Source organism: Chanodichthys erythropterus, chromosome 7 (genome assembly GCF_024489055.1).
Source record: "Chanodichthys erythropterus isolate Z2021 chromosome 7, ASM2448905v1, whole genome shotgun sequence".
Lineage (NCBI taxonomy): Eukaryota > Metazoa > Chordata > Actinopteri > Cypriniformes > Xenocyprididae > Chanodichthys > Chanodichthys erythropterus.
In genome coordinates, this window is record NC_090227.1 from 25,455,480 (window position 1) to 25,478,204 (window position 22,725).

Sequence of the window (22,725 nt, forward strand, 5' to 3'; positions counted from 1 at the left end):
GGAAATTATGTCTTAGTTGAATCATTTTAATTGATCAGGATAAAACATATGCTTGAATGTGGGATGTAATGCCATGTGAGATTAATACATGCTATATATTTTTAAAACGTATTAAACTCACATCAATATTGTGTATCACGACTTTATTTACTCCACTGAAGTATATATTGGGAGTTGAATAAATTATATAAATAATGTGCATCATACGTGATATGATCAGGGGAATTACTGAATGAGTAGCTGCGTAGCCTATACCGACTATAAATCCACCTGCTGTAAATTCGAGCAACGGTTTGAGTGGCCATATAAGCTACAAACAAGTAGAAAATAATATCTTTGTAGATTATACAACAGCAACTTGGAAAACAGACAAAACAGAAAAGGTAAGAAGCGATATTTGAGAAAATAGCCGTAGACGCATAGCGGAACTAACTTTACCCCGCGTCACGTGATTTCCGATTCTTGTGAAAAAGTCCTTATATGCTTCAGAATCAACCTTTGTGAAAATCCAGCATTAAAAAGACCCTCGTTTGTGAAGCAGTCTGGTGCAAAATGATTGCCGCAAACGTATAATACTTTACTGATTTTTTGTTTTGTTTTTGGGGGGACATTTCCTATGAAAATGAAATTTAACCATGATGTGCTCAGTGACTCAGATGGTGTTCAGTGGAACATCCCAAAACAAAACACTTGTAATGCCTCTTTGGCGCAGACATGGGCCCTGTCCCAAATGGCACACTTCATAGAACTTTCGGTCTTGTTGATTTCCAATGGCTGTCCCATTTGTCAATTTTAGGTCTCAGAAGGGTGCTCACAAGCACCCCCTTTGTGGTCGATATGCACCCTCAATGCACACTTTTGCCGAGCCCACACTGGTGCGAGCTCCGCAGCAAAAATCTTCCCGACAGTCAAAGTGGCATTACCTCACAAAAGTGCGGACTCATAGGAAGACTGCAAGTGTTTAGGGTGCCATTTGGGACAGGGCCAATGTACAGCTCCAGCTGCTACAGCGAGGATACAGAAATGGCAGACTCTGGGCTTCTTACTCAGGGCTGTCTACGCTAATAAGGCGGGACTTCTACCTAAAATGACGTCATCATAGCAGGTAATCTGAATCGGCTTGTTTGAAGAGACTGCTTCTGATTTATTGGAATTATAAAAAGTGGATTTTTACCATTATAGGCTGATTGTACATCGATGTGTGTCCGTAGTGCTAGAACAAACACTTTATAAAAGTGAATTTTGCATAATAGGTCCCCTTTAACATGACTATATAATTATAATAAGAAATAAATAATACAATAAAAAACATTTTAATTAATATTATTTAAATTATAAAAATCAACAAATCAAAGAAATATTACTTCTATTGTAATGTAAAATGAAACATAATAATAATAATAATAATAACAGTAAAATGACAATACTTGTATTTATGACTGTCTTAATTTCTTTGCTTTCAAACTCTAAACCATAGAGCTTTTATTTTGGTGGAAATCTACTGGAGAACCTTAAAGATTATGTAAAATACAGAAATCTATATCAATATGGAAAACAAATTGCATCCCTGATGCATACTGTACATACATAGTATACAACAGAGCACATGGTATCCCACAATGCAATGTGCTTGACCTTCCATTTTGACGAATGTGATCAACTGCATTTTTCAAATAATTTATTTACTTAATATTTGATATGTCTGGCAAAAGCTAAGACATTTTAACAAAAACTGAATTGAAAATTTGATTTTGAAACAACTGGAGAATTGCTAAATGCAACAAAAAAGATCATGTGACCATAATACTAAAGTTTGAAATTGTTGCATGTTGTTTCACATACAATTTTTAAAAAGTAGACACTACATACTACACAATATGCAGTATGCTTACCCTCCTGACGCTGGCAAAGGCAGGACCAAAAGTTGTGTGCGTGTGTGTGCTGGAACGAATCCATTGTGGAAGTTTCTGCAGTGTGCCTGTTCGGGCGTATCGATGGTCACACAGCACAATGCATGCGTAATCGCCCCTGTGACGGATCGCCCGACCTGTGTGGGGTAAGAAGTCAGAAACAAATGTGTTAAACTGCTTTACTCTGCTTTATCAGCTATTAAACAACTGTTAGTTAATGCATTGTCTTAATAGTTGAATTGGTAATAAAACACTAGGATACTAGTTTTATATCCAAGAAATAATAAAATAATTTAAAAAATTCTCAATTCAGACTATGTGTTTGCCCTTTGTGAAACGGCATTGAATCTCAGGAGGTCTTGAGTATGTGGCTTCACCTACCAATAGATTGATTGACAGCTTTCATGCAGAGACTCTCAACCAAAGCCTTCCCGGGACTTTTACCACTAATGTGAGGCTGAAAATGTAGAGAAAGAGTTAGAAATGGCCAATGTGTTTCTGCACCATCCCGTACTACATCTCACCATGTGCTTGTCCAGGTAAGCCATCTTCTCCTGCAGCTCTGGTGACTTTATGTTGGGATACGGCATTCCAACCATAACGATACATCTAAACGCATCCACAGATGCAAAAAGCTGTTTCATTCAACAATTTAACAAATAATGTAAACAAATAAAATGTTTTAGAAACATTGTGAAAAAAAAAGTAGTTACAACATGAAAAATAAGTCATCTGTAGTATTAAGTACTTCAGATAAAAGCCATTCATGTTATGAAGACGACATTTAAAATAAGGTGGATACATACTGCAATAGTATGGTATTCTATTGTAACATACAGTGCTCGTACTCACCTGCCCAGTTCATCAGAGAAGTTGATTCCTTCACTCATTTTCCCACCGACTACAGAGAATAGCAGCGCCCCAGTCTGGCCACTTCCGGCATTACTGCAGCGCTGCATCAACAAACCATTTTACACTTTAAAAGACTATAAAAACACTATAAAACAAATAAAATAAACAAATAAAATTGGTTTAAAAGACGATTAATATGCGTCAATATTATCGATTTCACTGCACCGTCACTATCAGATGAAATCTGACCTCACAGTAACTTTGCAAACTATACTGAGCTGAATAATGACTCTTTTCTTCTGTAGTGCTGCCTTTTCAGCTAAAATTTAATTGATTTCTACCCTGATGTATTTTACAATAAAACTGTTCAATTCATGTGAAGCTGCTTTGAAACAATCTGCATTGACTTGACTATAATGACATTTATTGTAGATATAAACAGATCTGTTTTGGTTTACTGCATAAGGCACAGTTATGTTTACATGTAATATAAGTATAGTAATATTCACATACTAACACACCTGTATACACTTGGAATAGTCACTGAGCACTTGCTCAACCTGACTGGCTTTTTTCGGCTCCTGGAAAATCTGAAACACACAGAGGGAATCTTAACTCGAGCATAAACTGACTTTGCATGATAGTGTTGCCGTTTGTGTACCTTCTTCTTAGACTGCAGCCGCTGGAGGACACCAGTGCTTTCCCAGTGTCCCAGAATCCTCTTTTCATATTCGTAGGAGGGGAAGAAACAGACCACGCCCCCCGGCACTATGTTACAGAGGTTTGACAGAACCCGGCCCGTCTCCTCCATCTGATATAGGTGACAGGTATAAAGATCATGCTTCACTCTACCATTAATTATACAGAATCATTAAGTTTGAAAATGAAATCATTACCAGTGTTGGGAGAAAGCTACATTTAAAAGTAATGTGTTACAATATTGTGTTACTCCTAAAAAGCAACTAATTGTGTTAGTAACTTTTTATATAATAATTTTGTAAAGGTAACGACATCCTTATGTCATTAGATATTCCCTCAACATAGATCTTATGACAAATATGACATTCTCACAAGTTAATTGTCTGACGCATAATCACGGTCATACCTTGGATCTGGTTTTCTCACATGGTCTTCCTCTCACCAACTTGGAGATTAATGACATTGGTTTTTCTGATCATAAATCTGTGATTTTCGCTACTAGTCTTCCTTACACATCAAGTGATGCACCTGTCCTGGCTCGATTGTCTCGTTATTTTTCTCCGACAGCCAGTGAGGATTTTGCGGCTGCATATACGGCTGTTGACTCGTCTATGGATGTTTCTGACTTCAGAATATAACGCTGATGAATTTTTTAATCATTTTAGTAACACCTGTTTGAACATCCTTTGAAATGTAAACTTTCTAAAGAAAAATCTGCGCCCTGGTTTAATGACTCTATTCGTTCACTCAGACGAGTATGTAGAAGGGCTGAACGTAAATTTCGTAAGGACAGACTACAGGTGTCCTATGAAATGCTACAGGAGTCTCTTTCTGTCTTTCAGAAGGCTGTTAAGTCAGCTAAATCCAGATTCCTTACTGAGATTGTTACAAAAAACTGTCAGACTCCCAGGATCATATTTTCAACTATAGATTCTGTTTTAAACCCTGTTGTTAATGTTTTCTCTGATGTGTCTAACACTCTATGTGAAAACTTTCTGTCTTTCTTTGTTGATAAGACAAAATTATCAAGACCTCAATCTTCACAGATGTCTTATGCCTTGTCTGAAATAAATCGTCGCTCAGCTACCTGGAGTGTGTTTGATCACATTTCCTTACAAACCTGTAACGATATTATTACACACTTAAAACCTACTTCCTGTCACTATGATTTTATTCCTTCACGTTTTTTAAAGCAAATTATAGACATTGTAGGGTCTGATCTTTTGTTTTTTATTAATAGCTGTCTACATACTGGTACTGTTCCTGACTGTCTAAAACATGCTTCCGTCACCCCTTTTTTGAAGAAACCCAATCTTGATGTTTCCGTGTTAAGTAATTTTAGACCGATTTCTAATCTTCCGTTTGTTTAAAAAATTTTAGAAAAGGTGGTACTCACTCAACTACAGTCTTTTCTAAGTTCAAATTCAATATATGAAACATTTCAGTCAGGTTATAGAAAATTACATAGTACTGAATCTGCATTATTGAAAGTTACAAATGATATTATGATGTCTACTGACAATGGGAATGCTGTTGCTTTGGTTCTTTTAGATCTCAGTTCAGCATTTGATATGGTTGATCATAACATTTTAATTTCTAGACTGGAAAGTTATGTAGGCATTCAGGGTGTTGTTTTAAAATGGTTTCGATCATATTTAACCAATAGGAAGTTTTCCTTGCTCCAACACTTTTCTCTTTATACATGTTACCATTGGGATCCCCGTTTTCTAAATATGGAGTATCATTTCATTTATACGCCGATGACACCCAGTTGTATCTCCCACTTAAACGCAATGATTCCTGTTCTATTGAGGTTTTGATAGCATGCCTACAGGATCTGAAATCATGGCTATCGCAAAATTTTTTGGCCTTAAATGAGAAAAAAACTAAGGTTTTAATTTTCGGACCAAGTGACTTTTATGATCGTGGTAATCTGGACCTTGGCATTTTAAGTTCTTATGTTACTCTGTGCGCTAAAAACCTTGGCGTTTTAATCGACTCAGGACTTCGGTTTGATAAACAGATTAATTCTGTTGTCAAATCGTGTTTTTTCCATCTACACCGCCTTGCAAAAGTTAAATCATTTCTCTCTCTCAAGAATTTTGAAACAGTTATCCACGCATTCATTACTACACGTCTTGACTACTGTAATTCTCTTTACTATGGAGCTAATAGCTCATCAATTGGGCGTCTACAACTCGTTCAGAATGCTGCTGCTAGGCTGTTGACTGGCAGCAAAAAATTTGATCGCATTACTCCCATCTTGACGTCTCTGCGCTGGCTTCCGGTCAAATTTAGAATAGAGTTCAAAATCTTGGTTTTCGTTTATAAATGTTTACATGGCTTAGCTCCAGACTACCTTTCCGTTTTGGTACTCACTCACAACCCAATTAGGTCACTTAGGTCAGGGGATCTTGGATTACTCTCTGTGTGCAGGACTAAGCTAAAACATAGAGGGGACAGAGCCTTTGCTAAGGCTGGCCCCAAACTATGGAACAGCCTACCAATGTCAATTAGAACGGTACCATCTCTTTCCATGTTTAAATCAAAGTTAAAATCTTATTTTTTATCTACAGTGTTTAACAAAAATTTAATTGTGTGTATTTTACTCTGTTCTTTCGAAGTTTTCTTTTATGTATTGTTTCTAATGTACAGCACTTTGGTCAACCTTGTGGTTGTTTTTATATGTGCTTTATAAATAAATAACATAACATAACATAACATAACATTAATATGTTGTGTCTATGATGTGAACCATATTTATGTGTATTTTGTGGCCATAATTTAAAATAAGCAGATTTTGTGTTTGCATGCAACCATCTGTGGAATTTTTTATTTGCACATGTAAGTTTTACCATCTGCGGCGTGTCTCTAGTTTGAAAAGTGAACTCCAACTGTTGTCCTGAGGGGCCGGCGCAAAGGATTATGGGTAGGATGTTCTCAGGGGGAATGACATGACCTGAAGCCATTACGCAACAGTTACACACATGATTAGCAACATTGTAAAAGATGGTAAGAAGAAATGAGCACAATAACGTAAACTCACCACATGAGAACTCTAAAATACGGTCTTCTGTGACCCCGGCGGAAAACAGAAGCTGCTCTTTGAAATCAGCAACCTGCAAAACATTAACACAAAATAAGTCTTGCTTTCAGAGTGATATTCCACACACTGCGAGTCTTTTAATGTTAGGTTATGTAAGCGAGACAGCTGTGTCACTGTCTCCAATAGTCTGTGTATGTGTGTGTGTGTGTGTGTGTGTGTGAGCTGACGGGCTGCATGGTTCCCCCGGCGATGATCACAGCCCTGCACTCCTCCACGATCTGTGCGAAGTGAACCGCGGCGTTCAGCAGGAGAAATTTCAGACTGCTCTGGGCAAGACATGCTGGAGAAAGGAATTATTTGTGAGAGACAGTTTCACATGTGTATCGTTATGCAGGTGATCAAATACTCCACTAACCCTGCCTTTGTATCACGACTCGTCCGTCTTTGTTAGTGTTAGTAAGGGCAAACAGGAAACTTTCAACCAGCATCATTGGAGAGGCCATGATTGGTTTGTCCTCTACTGCCACCTGCTGTTCTGAAACATCTAGAACATCAAAAACACACGTTTTACATTGGGTGCGTCTCAATCAGCTCCCTAGTTCAGTAGTCAGGGCACTGATCAGGGAGTCGGCCAATAAGCTGCCTTAATCGCAAAAAACGAAAAAATCCCACAATGCACTGCAAAAAACAGGGAGCATCGATGCTCACTATGCTCCCTTACCACATTTCTGAAGTGTGAAAACATAAGACGCATGAGCCAACTCAAATATAATGACATGCGATAGAAGATTTGAAAAGACAAACCATTTTATTATAATAATAATAATAATTATATATCAGCATAAACGCACATTGCTAGACAGGTAGTGAACACATGTAGCTAACATTAATAACAGAACAATGTGTTTAAACTGCATAAAAAATATCAAAAAGATATAGGTCCTGTCAGCAGTTAAAGGGTTAGTTCACCCAAAAATGAAAATTCTGTCATTTATTACTCACCCTCATATCGTTCCACACCCGTAAGACCTTCGTTAATCTTCAGAACACAAATTAAGATATTTTAGTTGAAATCCGATAGCTCCGTGAGGCCTCCACAGGGAGCAATGGACACTTCCTCTCTCAAGATCCATAAAGGTACTAAAAACATATTTAAATTGGTTCATGTGAGTACAGTGGTTCAATATTAATATTATAAAGCGACGAGAATATTTTTGGAGCAAAATAACGACTTCTTTAGTGATGGCCGATTTCAAAACAATGCTTCAGGAAGCATCAGAGCACAGATGAATCAGTGTGTCGAATCTGCTGTTCGGAGCGCCAAAGTCACGTTATTTCAGCCATTGGCAGTTTGATATGCGATCTGAATCATGATTCGATACACTGATTCATTATGCTCTATTAGTGTTTTGAAATCGGCCATCACTAAATAAGTCGTTTTTTTGTTTTTTTGGCACTCCAAAAATATTCTCATCGCTTTATAATATTAATATTGAACCACTGTACTCACATGAACTGATTTAAAGGTGCCCTAGAACTTTTTTTTAAAAGATGTAATATAAGTCTAAGGTGTCTCCTGAATGTGTCTGTGAAGTTTCAGCTCAAAATCCCCCATAGATTTTTTTAAATTCATGTTTAACTGCCTATTTTGGGGCATCATTATAAATGTGCCGATTCAGGGTACGCGGCCCCTTTAAATCTCGTGCTCCACGCCCCAAGAGCTCACGCTTGCCTTAAACAACATAAAAAAAGTTAAAACAGCTAATATAACCCTCAAAATGGATCTTTACAAAGTGTTTGTCATGCAGCATGTCTAATCGCGTAAGTACAGTGTTTATTTTGATGTTTACATTTGATTCTGAATGAGTTTGATAGTGCTCCATGGCTAAAGCTAACATTACACACTGTTGGAGAGATTTATGAAGAATGAAGTTGTTTATGAATTATACAGACTGCAAGTGTTTAAAAATGAAAATAGCGACGGCTCTTGTCTCCGTGAATACAGTAAAAAACGATGGTAACTTTAACCACATTTAACAGTACATTAGCAACATGCTAACGAAACATTTAGAAAGACAATTTACAAATATCACTAAAAATATCATGTTATCATGAATCATGTCAGTTATTATTGCTCCATCTGCCATTTTTCGCTGTTGTTCTTGCTTGCTTACCTAGTATGTTGATTCACCTGTGCAGATCCAGACGTTACTGGCTGCCCTTGTCTAATGCCTTTCATAATGTTGGGAACATGGGCTGGAATATGCAAATATTGGGGCGAACACCCCGACTGTTACATAACAGTCGGTGTTATGTTGAGATTCGCCTGTTCTTCAGAGGTCGTTTAAACAAATGAGATTTATATAAGGAGGAGGAAACAATGGAGTTTGAGACTCACTGTATGTCACTTCCATGTACTGAACTCTTGTTGTTTGACTATGCCGAGGTAAATTAAATTTTTGAATCAAGGGCACCTTTAAATATGTTTTAAGTACCTTTATGGATCTTGAGAGAGGAAGTGTCATTGCTCCCTATAGAGGCCTCACGGAGCCATCGGATTTCAACTAAAACATCTTAATCTGTGTTCCGAAGATTAACGAAGGTCTTACGGGTGTAGAACGGCATGAGGGTAAGTAATAAATGACAGAATTTTCATTTTTGGGTGAACTAACCCTTTAATTAATACAAGCGTGATGCTCTACAATGTTGTACATTCACGCCGTACATAATCATGTCACCGTAAATTAGAAATTGAGTAATCTAATCACTGTCCCAAAGTGTAGTGAACCAAGGTCCTTACCAGTGCCCGGATTTGTGTACACGATATACTGATTCACTAATTCGGGAGCTAGGGAGCTGACTGAGATGAACCCATTGGCTTGAGTGCTGCTTCTCCAAAACCATGGTGTATAATGAGGAACTAAGGCACTGTTTCCACCTGGTATTAAAGGGATAGCTTACCCAAAATTGAAAATTCTGTCATCATTTACTCACCCTCAAATGGTTCCAGACCTGTATGAATTTCTGTTCTGCTGAACACAAAGGAAAATATTTGGAAGAATGTCAGTAACCAAACAGATCTCGTCCCCCGTTTACTACCATACTAGGGAAAAAATAATGCTATGGTAGTAAACGGGGGGCGAGATCTGTTTGGTTACTGACATTCTTCCAAATATCTTCCTTTGTTACTTATTACTCACCCTTGTGTCGTTCACACATCCGTAAGACCTTCGTTCATCTTCAGAACACAAATTAAGATGTTTTTGATGAAGTCTGAGAGGTTTCTGTCTCTCCATAGAGATCCAATGCAACTACCACTTTCAAGGTTTAGAAAGGTAGGAGTGACATCATTAAAGTACATTAAAGTACATGTGACCCCAGTGGCTTAAACTCAATTTTATGAAGCAACGCGAGTGCTTTGTTTGCTCAAAAAAAACTTAATTTATCACTTTACTTACAAAAATATTGATCTGCAATGTACGTTCACGAGGCATACGGTTTGTGTTCACACAAGAGCTGACATTGTTGCGTGAACATGCTTTGGATAATATTATTTTTTAAATAAAGAGGTAAATTGTTTTGGGGTTTTTTTTTCATAAAATTGAGTTTAAGCCACTGGAGTCACATGGAGTAATGATGTCATTCCTACCTTTCTGGATCTTGGAGTGGTAGTTGTGCTGGATCTCTATGGAGAGATGGAAACCTCTCAGACTTCGTCAAAAACATCTTAATTTGCGTTCTGAAGTTGAACGAAGGTCTTACAGATAAAAAAATACAAATAAATGACAATATTTTCATTTTTGGGTGAACTAACCCTTTAAGATGCGTTCGATTGGTCGATTGGATCACAAGTAGACGAGGCAGACACATACCCATTTACACCTGGTATTTTAATCCGTCCCTTTTGTCCACTTTCAACCACTTCTGTCCTGATTTCCTTGAAGGGAGGGTCTATGGGTGGGTAAATGTAAGGGATTTTTCAGATCTTTTGATCTAATGGACAAAATAAGCTTGTGTAATTTACATATGAACGTGCCCATCATGACAGAAAAACACAAAGAGAGCATCAGTTTTCGTTTCTGCTCTTTACAGCTGTAAGACCAGCCGGCTGAACATGGTGAGTGCGTGTTAGAAATCAGGAATGGTGTGAGAACATTGAACACCAAACTTGGGTCTTCAGCTGACAAAATTGAAATTCCATTTGGCTAGCGCACTGTTTACGCGTTAGGTCAATTAGAGGTCTTTAGTGGCTGTTCGAACACGTGTTTTCGAATACCTCTGGAAGTAGTTGAAAGTAGACAATCAAAACGTTTTACACCCCGTTTACACCTGTATTTAGCTTCGTCCACTTGTGATCTGATCGACCAAAACATACCTTAATAGCAGGTGGAAACAAGGTCTAAATGTTTACTGATACCAGATTGTACCTGTAGGTTTGTTCTGAAGCGTCTGCAGGAAACGTCCGAGTCCTTCTGTACGACGGTTCTCTTTGTTCTTCGAGCTGGAGTGTGTGTTTACACCGCTGCCTTCATATTTCTCCACAAATCCACACAGCTACACACAGAACACAGATCATCAGCGTGTGTTTATGTCCACTTTTTAAAATAAATTCGTAAATGTGTTCTCATACTGACCTTTCGGCTGATCATGCTCTTCTCAAAATATTTCTGAACCTTCAACAGACAGATTAAATCATGTTAAGAATTATAACAATGTCAAATTAATATTATGTTTTTGTTTCTAGAATGTACCAATGAAGTTGGTACAGTTATGTTATCGTTAACCAAAACTATTGAAAATCTTTTTTTTAATTGAAATAAATCAGAAATAAAATATCAATATTAGATGAAAAACTTAAAAATGATGCCTTGATAACTAAGTGAAAAAAGTTCTAACACTATTAAAACTGAAATAAAAATAAAATAAATCTAAATACAAATATTAAAGAAACTAATAAAAGTCAAAACAATTTTTTTTTTAAATTTCTTATGTTTTTGTTACCAGAATATACCAACAAAGTGCAGTGCAGTGTAAAAAATACAATTGTTTTCGTTAATTGAAATAAATCCGAAATAATGAAAAAGTTGCCTTAGCAAATAACTGAAATAAAATAAAGTTCTAAAATTACTAAACTGAAATAAAAATAAATTAAAGCTAAATAGAAATATTAAAAAACAAGCTAATAAAAATGGCAAAAGCACATAACAAAATTACTAAAAGTTAAAATAAAAACAGAAAATATAGAGCAAAAGCCAATTCAATATACAAACCCGATTCCAAAAAAGTTGGGACACTGTACAAATTGTGAATAAAAACAGAATGCAATGATATGGAAGTTTCAAATTTCAATATTTTATTCAGAATACAACATAGAAGACATATCAAAAGTTTAAACTGAGAAAATGTATCATTTTAAGGGAAAAATAAGTTGATTTTAAATTTCATGGCATCAACACATCTCAAAAAAGTTGGGACAAGGCCATGTTAAACCCCTGTGTGGCATCCCCTCTTCTTTTTATAACAGTCTGCAAACGTCTGGGGACTGAGGAGACAAGTTTAGGAATAGGAATGTTGTCCCATTCTTGTCTAATACAGGCTTCTAGTTGCTCAACTGTCTTTGTCGCATCTTCCTCTTTATGATGCGCCAAATGTTTTCTATGGGTGAAAGATCTGGACTGCAGGCTGGCCATTTCAGTGCCCGGATCCTCCTTTTACGCAGCCATGATGTTGTAATTGATGCAGTATGTGGTCTGGCATTGTCATGTAGGAAAATGCAACGTCTTCCCTGAAAGAGACGACGTCTGGATGGGAGCATATGTTGTTCTAGAACTTGGATATACCTTTCAGCATTGATGGTGCCTTTCCAGATGTGTAAGCTGCCCATGCCACACTCACTCATGCAACCCCATACCATCAGAGATGGAGGCTTCTGAACTGAGCGCTGATAACAACTTGGGTTGTCCTTGTCCTCTTTAGTCCGGATGACATGGCGTCACAGTTTTCCAATATAACTTCAATATTTTGATTTGTCTGACCACAGAACAGTTTTCCACTTTTCCACAGTCCATTTTAAATGAGCCTTGGCCCAGAGAAAACGCCTGCGCTTCTGGATGGATTGTGTTCACCGACAATGTTTTCTGGAAGTATTCCTGAGTCCATGTTGTGATTTCCATTACAGTAGCATTCCTGTATGTGATGCAGTGCCGTCTAAGGGCCTGAAGATCACGGGCATCCAGTATGGTTTTCTGGCCTTGACCCTTACGCACAGAGATTGTTCCAGATTCTCTGAATCTTTGGATGATATTATGCACTGTAGATGATGATAACTTCAAACTCTTTGCAATTTTTCTTGGAGAAACTTTCTGATATTGCTCCACTATTTTTCGCTGCAGCATTGGGGAATTGGTGATCCTCTGCCCATCTTGACTTCTGAGAGACACTGCCACTCTGAGAGGCTCTTTTTATACCCAATCATGTTGCCAATTGACCTAATAAGTTGCAAATTGGTCCTCCAGCTGTTCCTTATATGTACATTTAACTTTTCCGGCCTCTTATTGCTACCTGTCCCAACTTTTTTGGAATGTGTAGCTCTCATGAAATCCAAAATAAGCCAATATTTGGCATGACATTTCAAAATGTCTCACTTTCAACATTTGATATGTTATCTATATTCTACTGTGAATAAAATATAAGTTTATGAGATTTGTAAATTATTGCATTCCTTTTTTATTCACAATTTGTACAGTGTCCCAACTTTTTTGGAATCGGGTTTGTATTAATAAATAAAATAGTATATGAATAATACTAAAATAACTCAAGAGTTGGAGTAATACCTTAAAAAGGTTTATGTTATCAACTTGACCCTTAAACAGGAAGTCGTTGATGGTCAGCAGCTCACTTCCTGTTGTGTAAAGAAATTCAAAACCAAATTAACATTTTTAGTCTTGTTTCTCAATTCCAAGAACGCAAAGAACGGACTTGCATTCCCATTGCTCAACTGACCGTCCCAGCATATTCTAAGTAGCGACCAATGCACAATAAATAGAACAGAACATCACAAACAAATGTCATAACCTATTAAAACATTTATTTCATATTATTATTATTATTATTGGCGTTTATTTTCATATTATTTTAAATCATTTTATTTTACCTCGTGTATTTGTGAAAATGAGTATGCATGTTTAATGTTACCTATGCTTTGTCAATTCTTTTTAATATGCCAATAAAAATACTGTAGGCTTTCTTCAGGTTATCACTTTATTAAAATTAAGCAAAACAAACGGACAAATGTTTGCTTTCACAAGCCTTTGTGTATTTGCGAGCTTGCAGCGGGAATCTCTTAAGTGAGAATGAGAAGTTTAAAGCTGACAGGCTTCCGTACGTTGTCCGCCCGCAGCGCATTCTGGGATTTCTAACGGTTTGATTCTCTCAAGTCTGCATTCAATGCATCCTTGATATCAAAAACACATCCAGGTACTTTCATGCGTTCTCTGTACTTGCATTCTTGAGTATTGGAATTTAACTTCATCGGTTGATGATGACATAGTACGAGGATGTAAAGAAAACTTCATTAAGGAGGAAAACTCTTAGAAGCAAAAAGTTTGTTTACCTGCTTGGCAGGACTGAGTGTTCGGATTCTGACCCACTTTACCTGTTAACAGTAAATGACAGCAATAAATCAGCTAGATAAAACCAGATGGAACAAGATAGAATACACAAACAAAACTATGCAGTGCACAGCCTACCTCCGAGTGTTCGCACAAGCCCCTCCAGCACAAACAGGATCTGTTTGATGTACATCAGATTTTTCGCCTTCAATCGACTTCTGCAACCATCCGACACAATGACATGTATAGTAAATCACAATGATAATGTCATCTGATGTCTAAAAACATGACTTTAGCTGACTTTAATTTAAGTTTGTACTTTTGTGATGGTATTAATAAGAAGAAATATTTCTTGAGAAGTAAATCAGCATATTAGAATGATTTCTGAAGGATCATGTGACAATAAAGACTGGAGTAATGATGCTGAAAATTCAGTTTTGCCATCACAGGAAGAAATTACATTTTAAAATATAGTAACATAGAAAGCAGTTCTTATAAACTGTAATAATATTTCACAATAATACTGTTTTACTGTATTTCTGATCAAATAAATGCAGTCTTGGTGAGCAGAAGAGGCTTCTTTCAAAAACATTTGTGCTCAACAGCATTAGTCCCATTCATTTTCATTGTATGAACAATCAAAAGTTCTTCTTTTGTGTTCCACAGTGGAAAGAAAGTCATACGAGTTTGGAACGACATGAGGGTGAATAAATGACCCTAATTTAGATGTACCAAGTGCTTGAAATGTGTTCTTTACCTGTAGCGCTCACAGTACTGAGAGAGCTGTGAATGAGCCCTGCAGAGCTGAAACATAAGAAATGCACATTGGTTAACTAGCCTGAGTTGTCTAGATCTGATCAATGAGTTTGTGCATGCATATACCTGTGCTCCACTGATTTCAGTGCTGTGTATGGCTGAGATGGTGTCAGTTAGATTATGAGCCTCATCTATAATGACAATCTGATCCTTTAGTTTGATCCCTGATGCTTTGCGGGTGGAAGCATGAAGCAGTGACTGATACGGCAACACCACCACCTGAGAAAAAGAGAGAAAGACTGAATGCATGTTTTATATGAATGAGAGTGTATTCCAGTTGGTGTGTGTGTACCTGAGCTGCAGGTATGGCCATCCGTGTGCTGTAGTAAGGACACGTGTGCGTTTCCCGGCCGTGCTGTAGGAGCTGCTCCACGTCTCGCACCTTCACCAGCACTTCGTCCCTCATCGCCATCAAATTCTCAAAACCAGAGAAAGCACACGTCACCTTGGCATCACCACGCCTCCGCTTCGGCTCTAAGTCTGTAGCCTTTTCTCGCTTCTCTGGAGATGGAGGTCAGAACATTTTCCTCATTATGTCATTCTCTCCTGATTATGTATTCATTGGATCATTTGAAATAGCAATAACACTGTGTTTGAATTGGCAGAGATCGTGTTTATCTCTCTGACCATGTTTGTTTTTCTGCATTTCCAAACAGCGGTCGTTCATCATTTGGACGTTTCCGAGCCGGATGATCTCTGGATTAATGCACAGGTTCTAATAAGGGCAAAAGTGACACAGAAATCATCTGTTTTGCTTTTTATTCATTTTAATGTGTTCATAAGAATTTATTGTTGAAAACTGGCCTAGCATTGTGGCAGCGACTTTTGCTCAGGCAAGCAGCACTAATTTTCTTCAGAAAATTTGAAAATCTAAAATTTAAAAGTTCATTTAGAAAAAATATAAATGTACAATTCTTGTTATAGGTACTCATATCGATTTTATTGTAACTTTTTTTTATTATATTAAAGGGTTAGTTCACCCAAAAATGAAAATTCTGTCATTAATTACTCACCCTCATGCCGTTCCACAACCGTAAGACCTTCCTTAATCTTTGGAACACAAATTAAGATATTTTTGTTGAAATCCAATAGCTCCATGAGGCCTCCATAGGGAGCAATGACATTTCCTCTCTCAAGATCCATAAAGGTACTAAAAACATATTTAAATCAGTTCATGTGAGTACAGTGGTTCAATATTAATATAATAAAGTGACAAGAATATTTTTGGTGCGCTAAAAAAAAATCAAAATAACAACTTATTTAGTGATGGCTGATTTCAAAACACTGCTTCATGAAGCATCAGAGCACAATGAATCAGTGTGTCGAATCATGATTCAGATCGCGTGTCAAACTGCCAACAGCTGAAATCACGTGACTTTGGCGCTCCGAACAGCAGATTCGACACACTGATTCATCTGTGCTCCGAAGCTTCCTGAAGCAGTGTTTTGAAATCGGCCATCACTAAATAAGTCGTTATTTAGTTTTTTTGGTGCTCCAAAAATATTCTCGTCGCTTTATAATATTAATATTGAGCCACTGTACTCACATGAAGTGATTTAAATATGTTTTTAGTACCTTTATGGATCTTGAGACAGGAAGTGTCATTGCTCCCTATGCAGGACTCACTGAGCCATCGGATTTCAACAAAAATATCTTAATTTGCGTTCCAAAGATGAACAAAGCTCTTACGGGTGTGGAACGGCATGAGTGTGAGTAATAAATGACATTATTTTCATTTTTGGGTGAACTAACCCTTTAAATACTGTATATTGATTATAGTATAATTAAAACATTATACACTAGTGTTAACATTTTTGGGGGGTCAGTTGATTTTTTTAAATGAAATTAATACTTCAGAAAGGATTCATTTAATAGATCAAAAGTGACAGTAAAGACATCTGTAATTTTACAAAATGATTTACATTTCACATAAATTCTGTTCTTTTAAAGGTGCCCTAGATAGTTTTTTTACAAGATGTAATATAAGTCGTAGGTGTCCCCTGAATGTGTCTGTGAAGTTTCAGCTCAAAATACCACATAGATTTTTTTTTATTAATTTTTTTAACTGCCTATTTTGGGGCATCATTAAGGCCCAATCCCAATTCTATTTTATTCCCCTTCCCCTTCCCCCTACGCCTACCCCTTCCCCTTGCCCCTTGAAACAGAGTGTCAAGGGGTATGGCTGAAAATATTCCCCTAAGAAATGGGACACCACTACTAGACCGTTACACGTCATCATAAGTCGTCGCTAGCTCCTACGTCATAGATGCGCCGATGTTTATCACTGACACTTCTAAAGGTCAATTCACACCGCACCGACAACACTCGTCTGTTGGAGTTTGTTGGATCGGTGTGATACCCCTGTTGGTGTCTGTTGGAGTCGGTTTTCACCCGACTGAACATGTTTAATCGGCGTTTGTCGGGTCGTGGAATGTCTGCGCGGTGTGAACAGTTTTCCAACAGACGGCAACAAACTCTGGCGTAATCCTTTTTTCGGAGAACATAACCATATACATGAACACAAGATTAAAGCCAACATAAAACAAGTGATTATTTATTACTAAAATACTGTTTACCGTTAGAAAATACTTATATTTATGGGTCTCTCTGCTCGCTCGGTCGGCCATGTTGGAAATTTATCATACCCCTTCGTCTGAAGTGTGGTCCCGAAAAATCTTCGTTTGAAGGGCTACCTGGCCCTTCCCCCTACCCCTTCCCCTCCAACCAAATGAGAATTGGGACACCCCTACCCCTTCACGTGAACGCGCGAAACAAAGGGGAAGGGTAAAGGGGAAGGGGTAAGGAGTAGAATTGGGATTGGGCCTAACTATGCACAGATTTTTTCAGCACGGCCCCTTTAAGAGATGCGCTTCCTCTGCCACACAAGCTCTCGACTATATTACAGTGCATTTACAAAGTTCACACAGCTAATATAATCCTCAAATGGATCTTTACAAGATGTTCGTCATGCATGCTGCATGCATGCTTCGAATTATGTGAGTAAAGTATTTATTTAGATATTTAGTATTTTATTTATTTACGTTTGATTCTGTGTGAGTTTGAGGCTATGCTCTGTGGCTAAAGCTAACATTACACACTGTTGGAGAGATTTATAAAGAATGAAGTTGTGTTTATGAATTATACAGACTGCAAGTGTTTAATAATGAAAATAACGACGGCTCTTTTCTCCGTGAATACAGTAAGAAAGGATGGTAACTCTAACCACATTTAACAGTACATTAGCAACATGCTAACAAAACATTTAGAAAGACAATTTACAAATATCACTAAAAATATCATGATATCACGAATCATGTCAGTTATTATCGCTCCATCTGCCATTTTTTGCTGTTGTTCTTGCTTGCTTACCTTGTCTGTGCACAGATCCAGACGTTAATACTGCCTTTCCTTGTCTAATGCGTCGAATGGGCTGGCATTATGCAAATATTGGGGTCATACATATTAATGATCCCGACTGTTACGTAACAGTCGGTGTTATGTTGAGATCCGAGTGTTTTCCGGAAGTCTTTTAAACAAATGAGATTTACATAAGAAGGAGGAAACAATGGAGTTTGAAACTCACTGTATGTCTTTTCCATGTACTGAACTCTTGTTATTCAACTATGCCGAGGAAAATTCTAATTCTGATTCTAGGGCACCTTTAAACTTTCTATTCATCAAAACATCCCAAAATTTTTTATTTATTTTATCAGTTTCCACAAAAATATAAAGCAGCACAACTGGTTTCAACACTGATAATAATAAGAATGTTTCTTTATGAAGAATCATGTAACACTGAAGACTGGAGTAATGATGCTGAAATTACTGTCACAGTGTTTAAATATCACAGTCCCCAAACTTTTAAATGGTACAATTGTTGCATAAGTGTATATAAATCATAGTCATACTGTAATCACAAGAATAAATCTGGTGTATGTTTACCTGTCTGGAGCCCAGGTTAACCAAGCGGACAGCAGTCCCGTAAGGACTCTTCTGTACCTCATGCACAAACTGAGCCAGCTGAGAGTGAGTTCGGCTACAGTAATAAATCTTAATATAAAAAATAAAAAAATACATTTTTAAACATGCACAATACCAATACAGGGTGGATTTAAACATGCACCTTAGTGACATGATCCTCTTCTAGATCTTCATCTTCATCATCATCACACAGCCTGTGGAGGAAGCGCTATGAGAACTCAAGGCTGGGAAACACACACTCATCCAGTCATTCTCAAACACAATCAATACCTGCTCTTGGGCGTGGCCTCATCATCACTCTCATATTCTGCTACAATAAGCCCCTCCTCCTCTGGATCGTGGCTCTCTGACTCCACCCCCTCTCTGCTTAGCTGCAGTAATTTTACAGCCTCATCATCTTCACTGGCCTGTTAAAGGTGCAATAAGCAACCTGATACTTTAACTGGGTAAATATCCATGAGCAATAGAAATAAAGCAGATCCTCGCTCAATTTATGTATTTCAAACGTATTTATTTGACTAAACTATTAAACATTTATATATGCAGAATTTTTAAATATTTATTTTTCTTAATTCTTCTAAATAGTAAAACCTTCTCTTTATTTCCAAGTAAAGATGAAAAAACAAGCCAGATTGCAGTCTTTCGGATCCCACTGTTCATGCACTCACTTTTCTCTTCACAGCATATCTGAGCTGGGCATTGTGTCGGATCATCTCCAGTCTCTCCTCTCGCTTCTTCCGTTTCAGCTCTTCATCCTGAATGAAATTGAGGACAATGATATTTTTTAAAGGGTTAGTTCATCCAAAAATGAAATTTCTGTCATTAATTACTCACCCTCATGTCGTCTCAAACCCGTGAGACTTCAGAACCCAAATTCAGATATTTTTCATGAAATCCATTTCTGAACTACACATAGGCAAGCAATGTCACTGCACCTTTTGAGGTCCAGAAAGGTATTGAGTACTGAGTCGTCGTCATTCGAATGTAGAACACGGAAGCCTGCACTGCATTCACTATGTCAACTGCATATGACAACAGTTCAAACTGTAAAATAAAGTCGTTATTTTTGTTTTGTTTTTGCGCACAAAAAGCATTCGTCACTTTATAACATTAAAGGTACAATTTGTGATATTTTTTTCCGCTAGAGGTCTCTAGAAGCCTATTCAAAACAAAGGCGTAGTTTGATGACGCCAAGTTTTAGAGCGGAAACTTGGGACATGTGGTCTCTAACTCAACGGACGGTGCAAAAGAATAGGGATTGGAGTCTGGAAGAACTCATGTTCGTGGATGCGATTATTAACGTTACTGTAGTATGAAGCAGAGCAGGACCGAGTGTTGCGGGAGCTGAACGAGGAGCTGGAGCGATCGATCAACACATGCCTCACGAGCAGCGGGACTTTTATTATGAAACAGTCACCGGCACCGCTTCCGCTTTTCCAGTCATGAGTTTACGGGAGCTGTCCTTGTCGACAGAACCAGCGGCAGATGGTAAACAGTAATTATATTCCATAAATAAGTAACACAATCCACCATAAAATGTGCAAGAAGTAAATAAGGAACTGCTTGAAGCAAGCTAGTGGTTTGCTGGACGCTAGACTCTACTTCCGCATTTGTCCACGGCACTGTTGTCATGTGGTTTCTACGTCAGTAAAGGCAGTAACAAAGGTAACTGACGTCATTGACAGGCGACTGCACTGCACTGCCCCGTGTCACTGTTTAGAATGGGAATTTTCTCATGATTTACAAGTAGTTGAAAACATTAGAGATATTGTTTGTAATCAGCTGGACAAAATATATAACACTAGCCTAGTGGTTTTTTGATATTTTACTGCAAAAATTTTACATATTGTACCTTTAAGGTTGAAGCACTGTAGTCACGTTGATTATTTTAACAATGTCTACTTTCTGGACCACAAAAGGTGCAATGACGTTGCTGCCTATGTGTGGTTCAGAAACCCTTGGATTTCATCAAAAATATCTTCATTCAAAGATGAATGAAGGTCTTACAGGTTTGGAACGACATGAGGGTGAGTAAATAATGACAGAAAATTTCATATCTGGGTGAACTAACCCTTTAAACTCTCTTAAACATTGAATTTCGATCTTTTAGATGCCATGGACTCATATTATCATGTGAAATATGAAAAATATGAAAAATATAAATTTAAAAATAATTTAAATAAATATTATTTGGAAAATAGTTTTTTTTTACATTACATTTTTTTGTACTCACTATAGTACTGTACTGTTATTTGTACTATTTATTTATTAAAAATGTTAATTTTTAATTTATTGAATCATTTAATATCATTATTTTGTTTTTTTCCCCCCAAGTACTACCTTTAAGCGCACTGTTTGAGCTTAACTGGCCTTGAAGATCTAATGAACTGTTAAAGGCACATAACAGTTGTCATACCTTTAACTTGTTCACCATGTCTCTTTCTGCTTTCTTCTGCACAAACTCAGACACCCAGTCTGGCTCTGATAGGTGGCCGTTGGTGTTCTCCTTCACAGCATCACACTCCTCCGGTTGATCCAGAAGTTTAGCAGCCTCCTGTTTCTTCTTCTCCTCATAGTCTCTCAGCCACGTCAGTGCACCACATATTAGACTCAGAGACTTTCCCTGAGGGATCAAACACAAGAAAGCTCAAACACCCTCTGTAATCTGTTTTAAGATGAACTGATCTCATGCGCAGACTGACCGTGCCCGTGGGACTCTCGAATATACCGATTTTCCCCTGATCCAGAGCAGTGTAAAGTGCCTCCATGAAGCTCTCCTGAATGGGATAGGGCTGGAAGGGGAAAGGAAACCGACCGCTCTTGCTCTCCATGTCATATAATCGGAATCAGGACGAAGCGATTCCTAACATACAGACTAAACACCCATATACTGAACAATTCAACGCTGCATTGGACCAGTAACACACTGACAATAAACACCTCACGGTTTCAACGGAACATGACTTAAGTTCATATCTAAATGTGCCATTTTCCCCGCGTAATTACATTGAGATTACAAATGGCTGTAAAGAAATATCACGTTATTCCACATCAAAGAAAACACGTTCTGACAGCGTAAACTTCCTCGAACAAACGCGCCAGTCTTCTGCTTTAACCAATGAAAACAAAGGAAATCTTCTTAGAAGATAGGGACCCACATCAATTTCCACTCTTTCATAAAAACTGAAAAGAAACTTCACCCTTTCTTGAACGTCTTTCGTTGATTTTGACGAACGATCACTCTTTTGTTTAAACATCAGTAACGATTTGTTTAAAGTCGTCTGTTTATTTAATATTTTTTATTGTATATTGTGTTTTTTTTCATTTTAACTTTTGTTTTTATGTCTATTTAGCTTCAATTTATTTTTATTTGTTTTAGTAATTTTAGCATTTATTTTTTTTCTTCTAACTGTATTTTATTCCAGATTTATTTCAATGAACAAAAACTGTTAATAATATAGTTAACCATAACAACACCGTTTTCTTGAATCTTCCATTGATTTTCACAAACTATCATTCTTTTATTTAAACAACAGTAATGTTTTGTTTAAAGTGTCTATTTAATATTTGTAATCTATCTATCTATCTATCTAACATTTATCTATCTATCTAACATCTATCTATCATCTATCTATCATATATCCATATCCATATTGTACATGCATTTACGAATTAGTATTGTTTTAAAGTGTTCTGTATAAATACAAATTGATATTTTTAAACAATCTTATACTTTTTTTTATTATATACACCATTACACAACATTGATATGCAGTGGTAAACTGTATAGTATAGACAGGCTACATGTTCT

General features: G+C 37.2%; 1 protein-coding gene across 2 annotated transcripts in view; it reads right to left on the reverse strand.

Moving 5' to 3' along the window:
* ddx11 (DEAD/H (Asp-Glu-Ala-Asp/His) box helicase 11) overlaps positions 1 to 22,567 on the reverse strand; it is a 24,680-nt gene extending 2,113 nt beyond the window's left edge. Inside the window, exons 1-25 of one of the 2 annotated variants that reach the window (XM_067389941.1) lie at positions 21,617 to 22,567; positions 21,331 to 21,537; positions 19,583 to 19,669; positions 19,185 to 19,321; positions 19,057 to 19,108; positions 18,876 to 18,983; positions 15,561 to 15,648; positions 15,226 to 15,434; positions 15,000 to 15,152; positions 14,875 to 14,921; positions 14,256 to 14,335; positions 14,120 to 14,161; positions 13,341 to 13,408; positions 11,142 to 11,180; positions 10,935 to 11,061; positions 6,923 to 7,051; positions 6,735 to 6,847; positions 6,508 to 6,580; positions 6,317 to 6,420; positions 3,424 to 3,573; positions 3,284 to 3,352; positions 2,763 to 2,863; positions 2,435 to 2,519; positions 2,292 to 2,367; positions 1,893 to 2,047 (exon numbers count right to left, since the gene is read on the reverse strand). In XM_067389941.1, coding sequence (XP_067246042.1) covers positions 1,893 to 2,047; positions 2,292 to 2,367; positions 2,435 to 2,519; positions 2,763 to 2,863; positions 3,284 to 3,352; positions 3,424 to 3,573; positions 6,317 to 6,420; positions 6,508 to 6,580; positions 6,735 to 6,847; positions 6,923 to 7,051; positions 10,935 to 11,061; positions 11,142 to 11,180; positions 13,341 to 13,408; positions 14,120 to 14,161; positions 14,256 to 14,335; positions 14,875 to 14,921; positions 15,000 to 15,152; positions 15,226 to 15,434; positions 15,561 to 15,648; positions 18,876 to 18,983; positions 19,057 to 19,108; positions 19,185 to 19,321; positions 19,583 to 19,669; positions 21,331 to 21,537; positions 21,617 to 21,745 — 2,628 coding nt within the window. In that variant the 5' untranslated portion in view covers positions 21,746 to 22,567. The remainder of the gene's footprint in view (positions 1 to 1,892; positions 2,048 to 2,291; positions 2,368 to 2,434; positions 2,520 to 2,762; positions 2,864 to 3,283; positions 3,353 to 3,423; positions 3,574 to 6,316; positions 6,421 to 6,507; positions 6,581 to 6,734; positions 6,848 to 6,922; positions 7,052 to 10,934; positions 11,062 to 11,141; positions 11,181 to 13,340; positions 13,409 to 14,119; positions 14,162 to 14,255; positions 14,336 to 14,874; positions 14,922 to 14,999; positions 15,153 to 15,225; positions 15,435 to 15,560; positions 15,649 to 18,875; positions 18,984 to 19,056; positions 19,109 to 19,184; positions 19,322 to 19,582; positions 19,670 to 21,330; positions 21,538 to 21,616) is intronic. The other variant, XM_067389942.1, reaches the window with a different exon arrangement.
* Between the last annotated feature and the right edge of the window lie 158 nt (positions 22,568 to 22,725).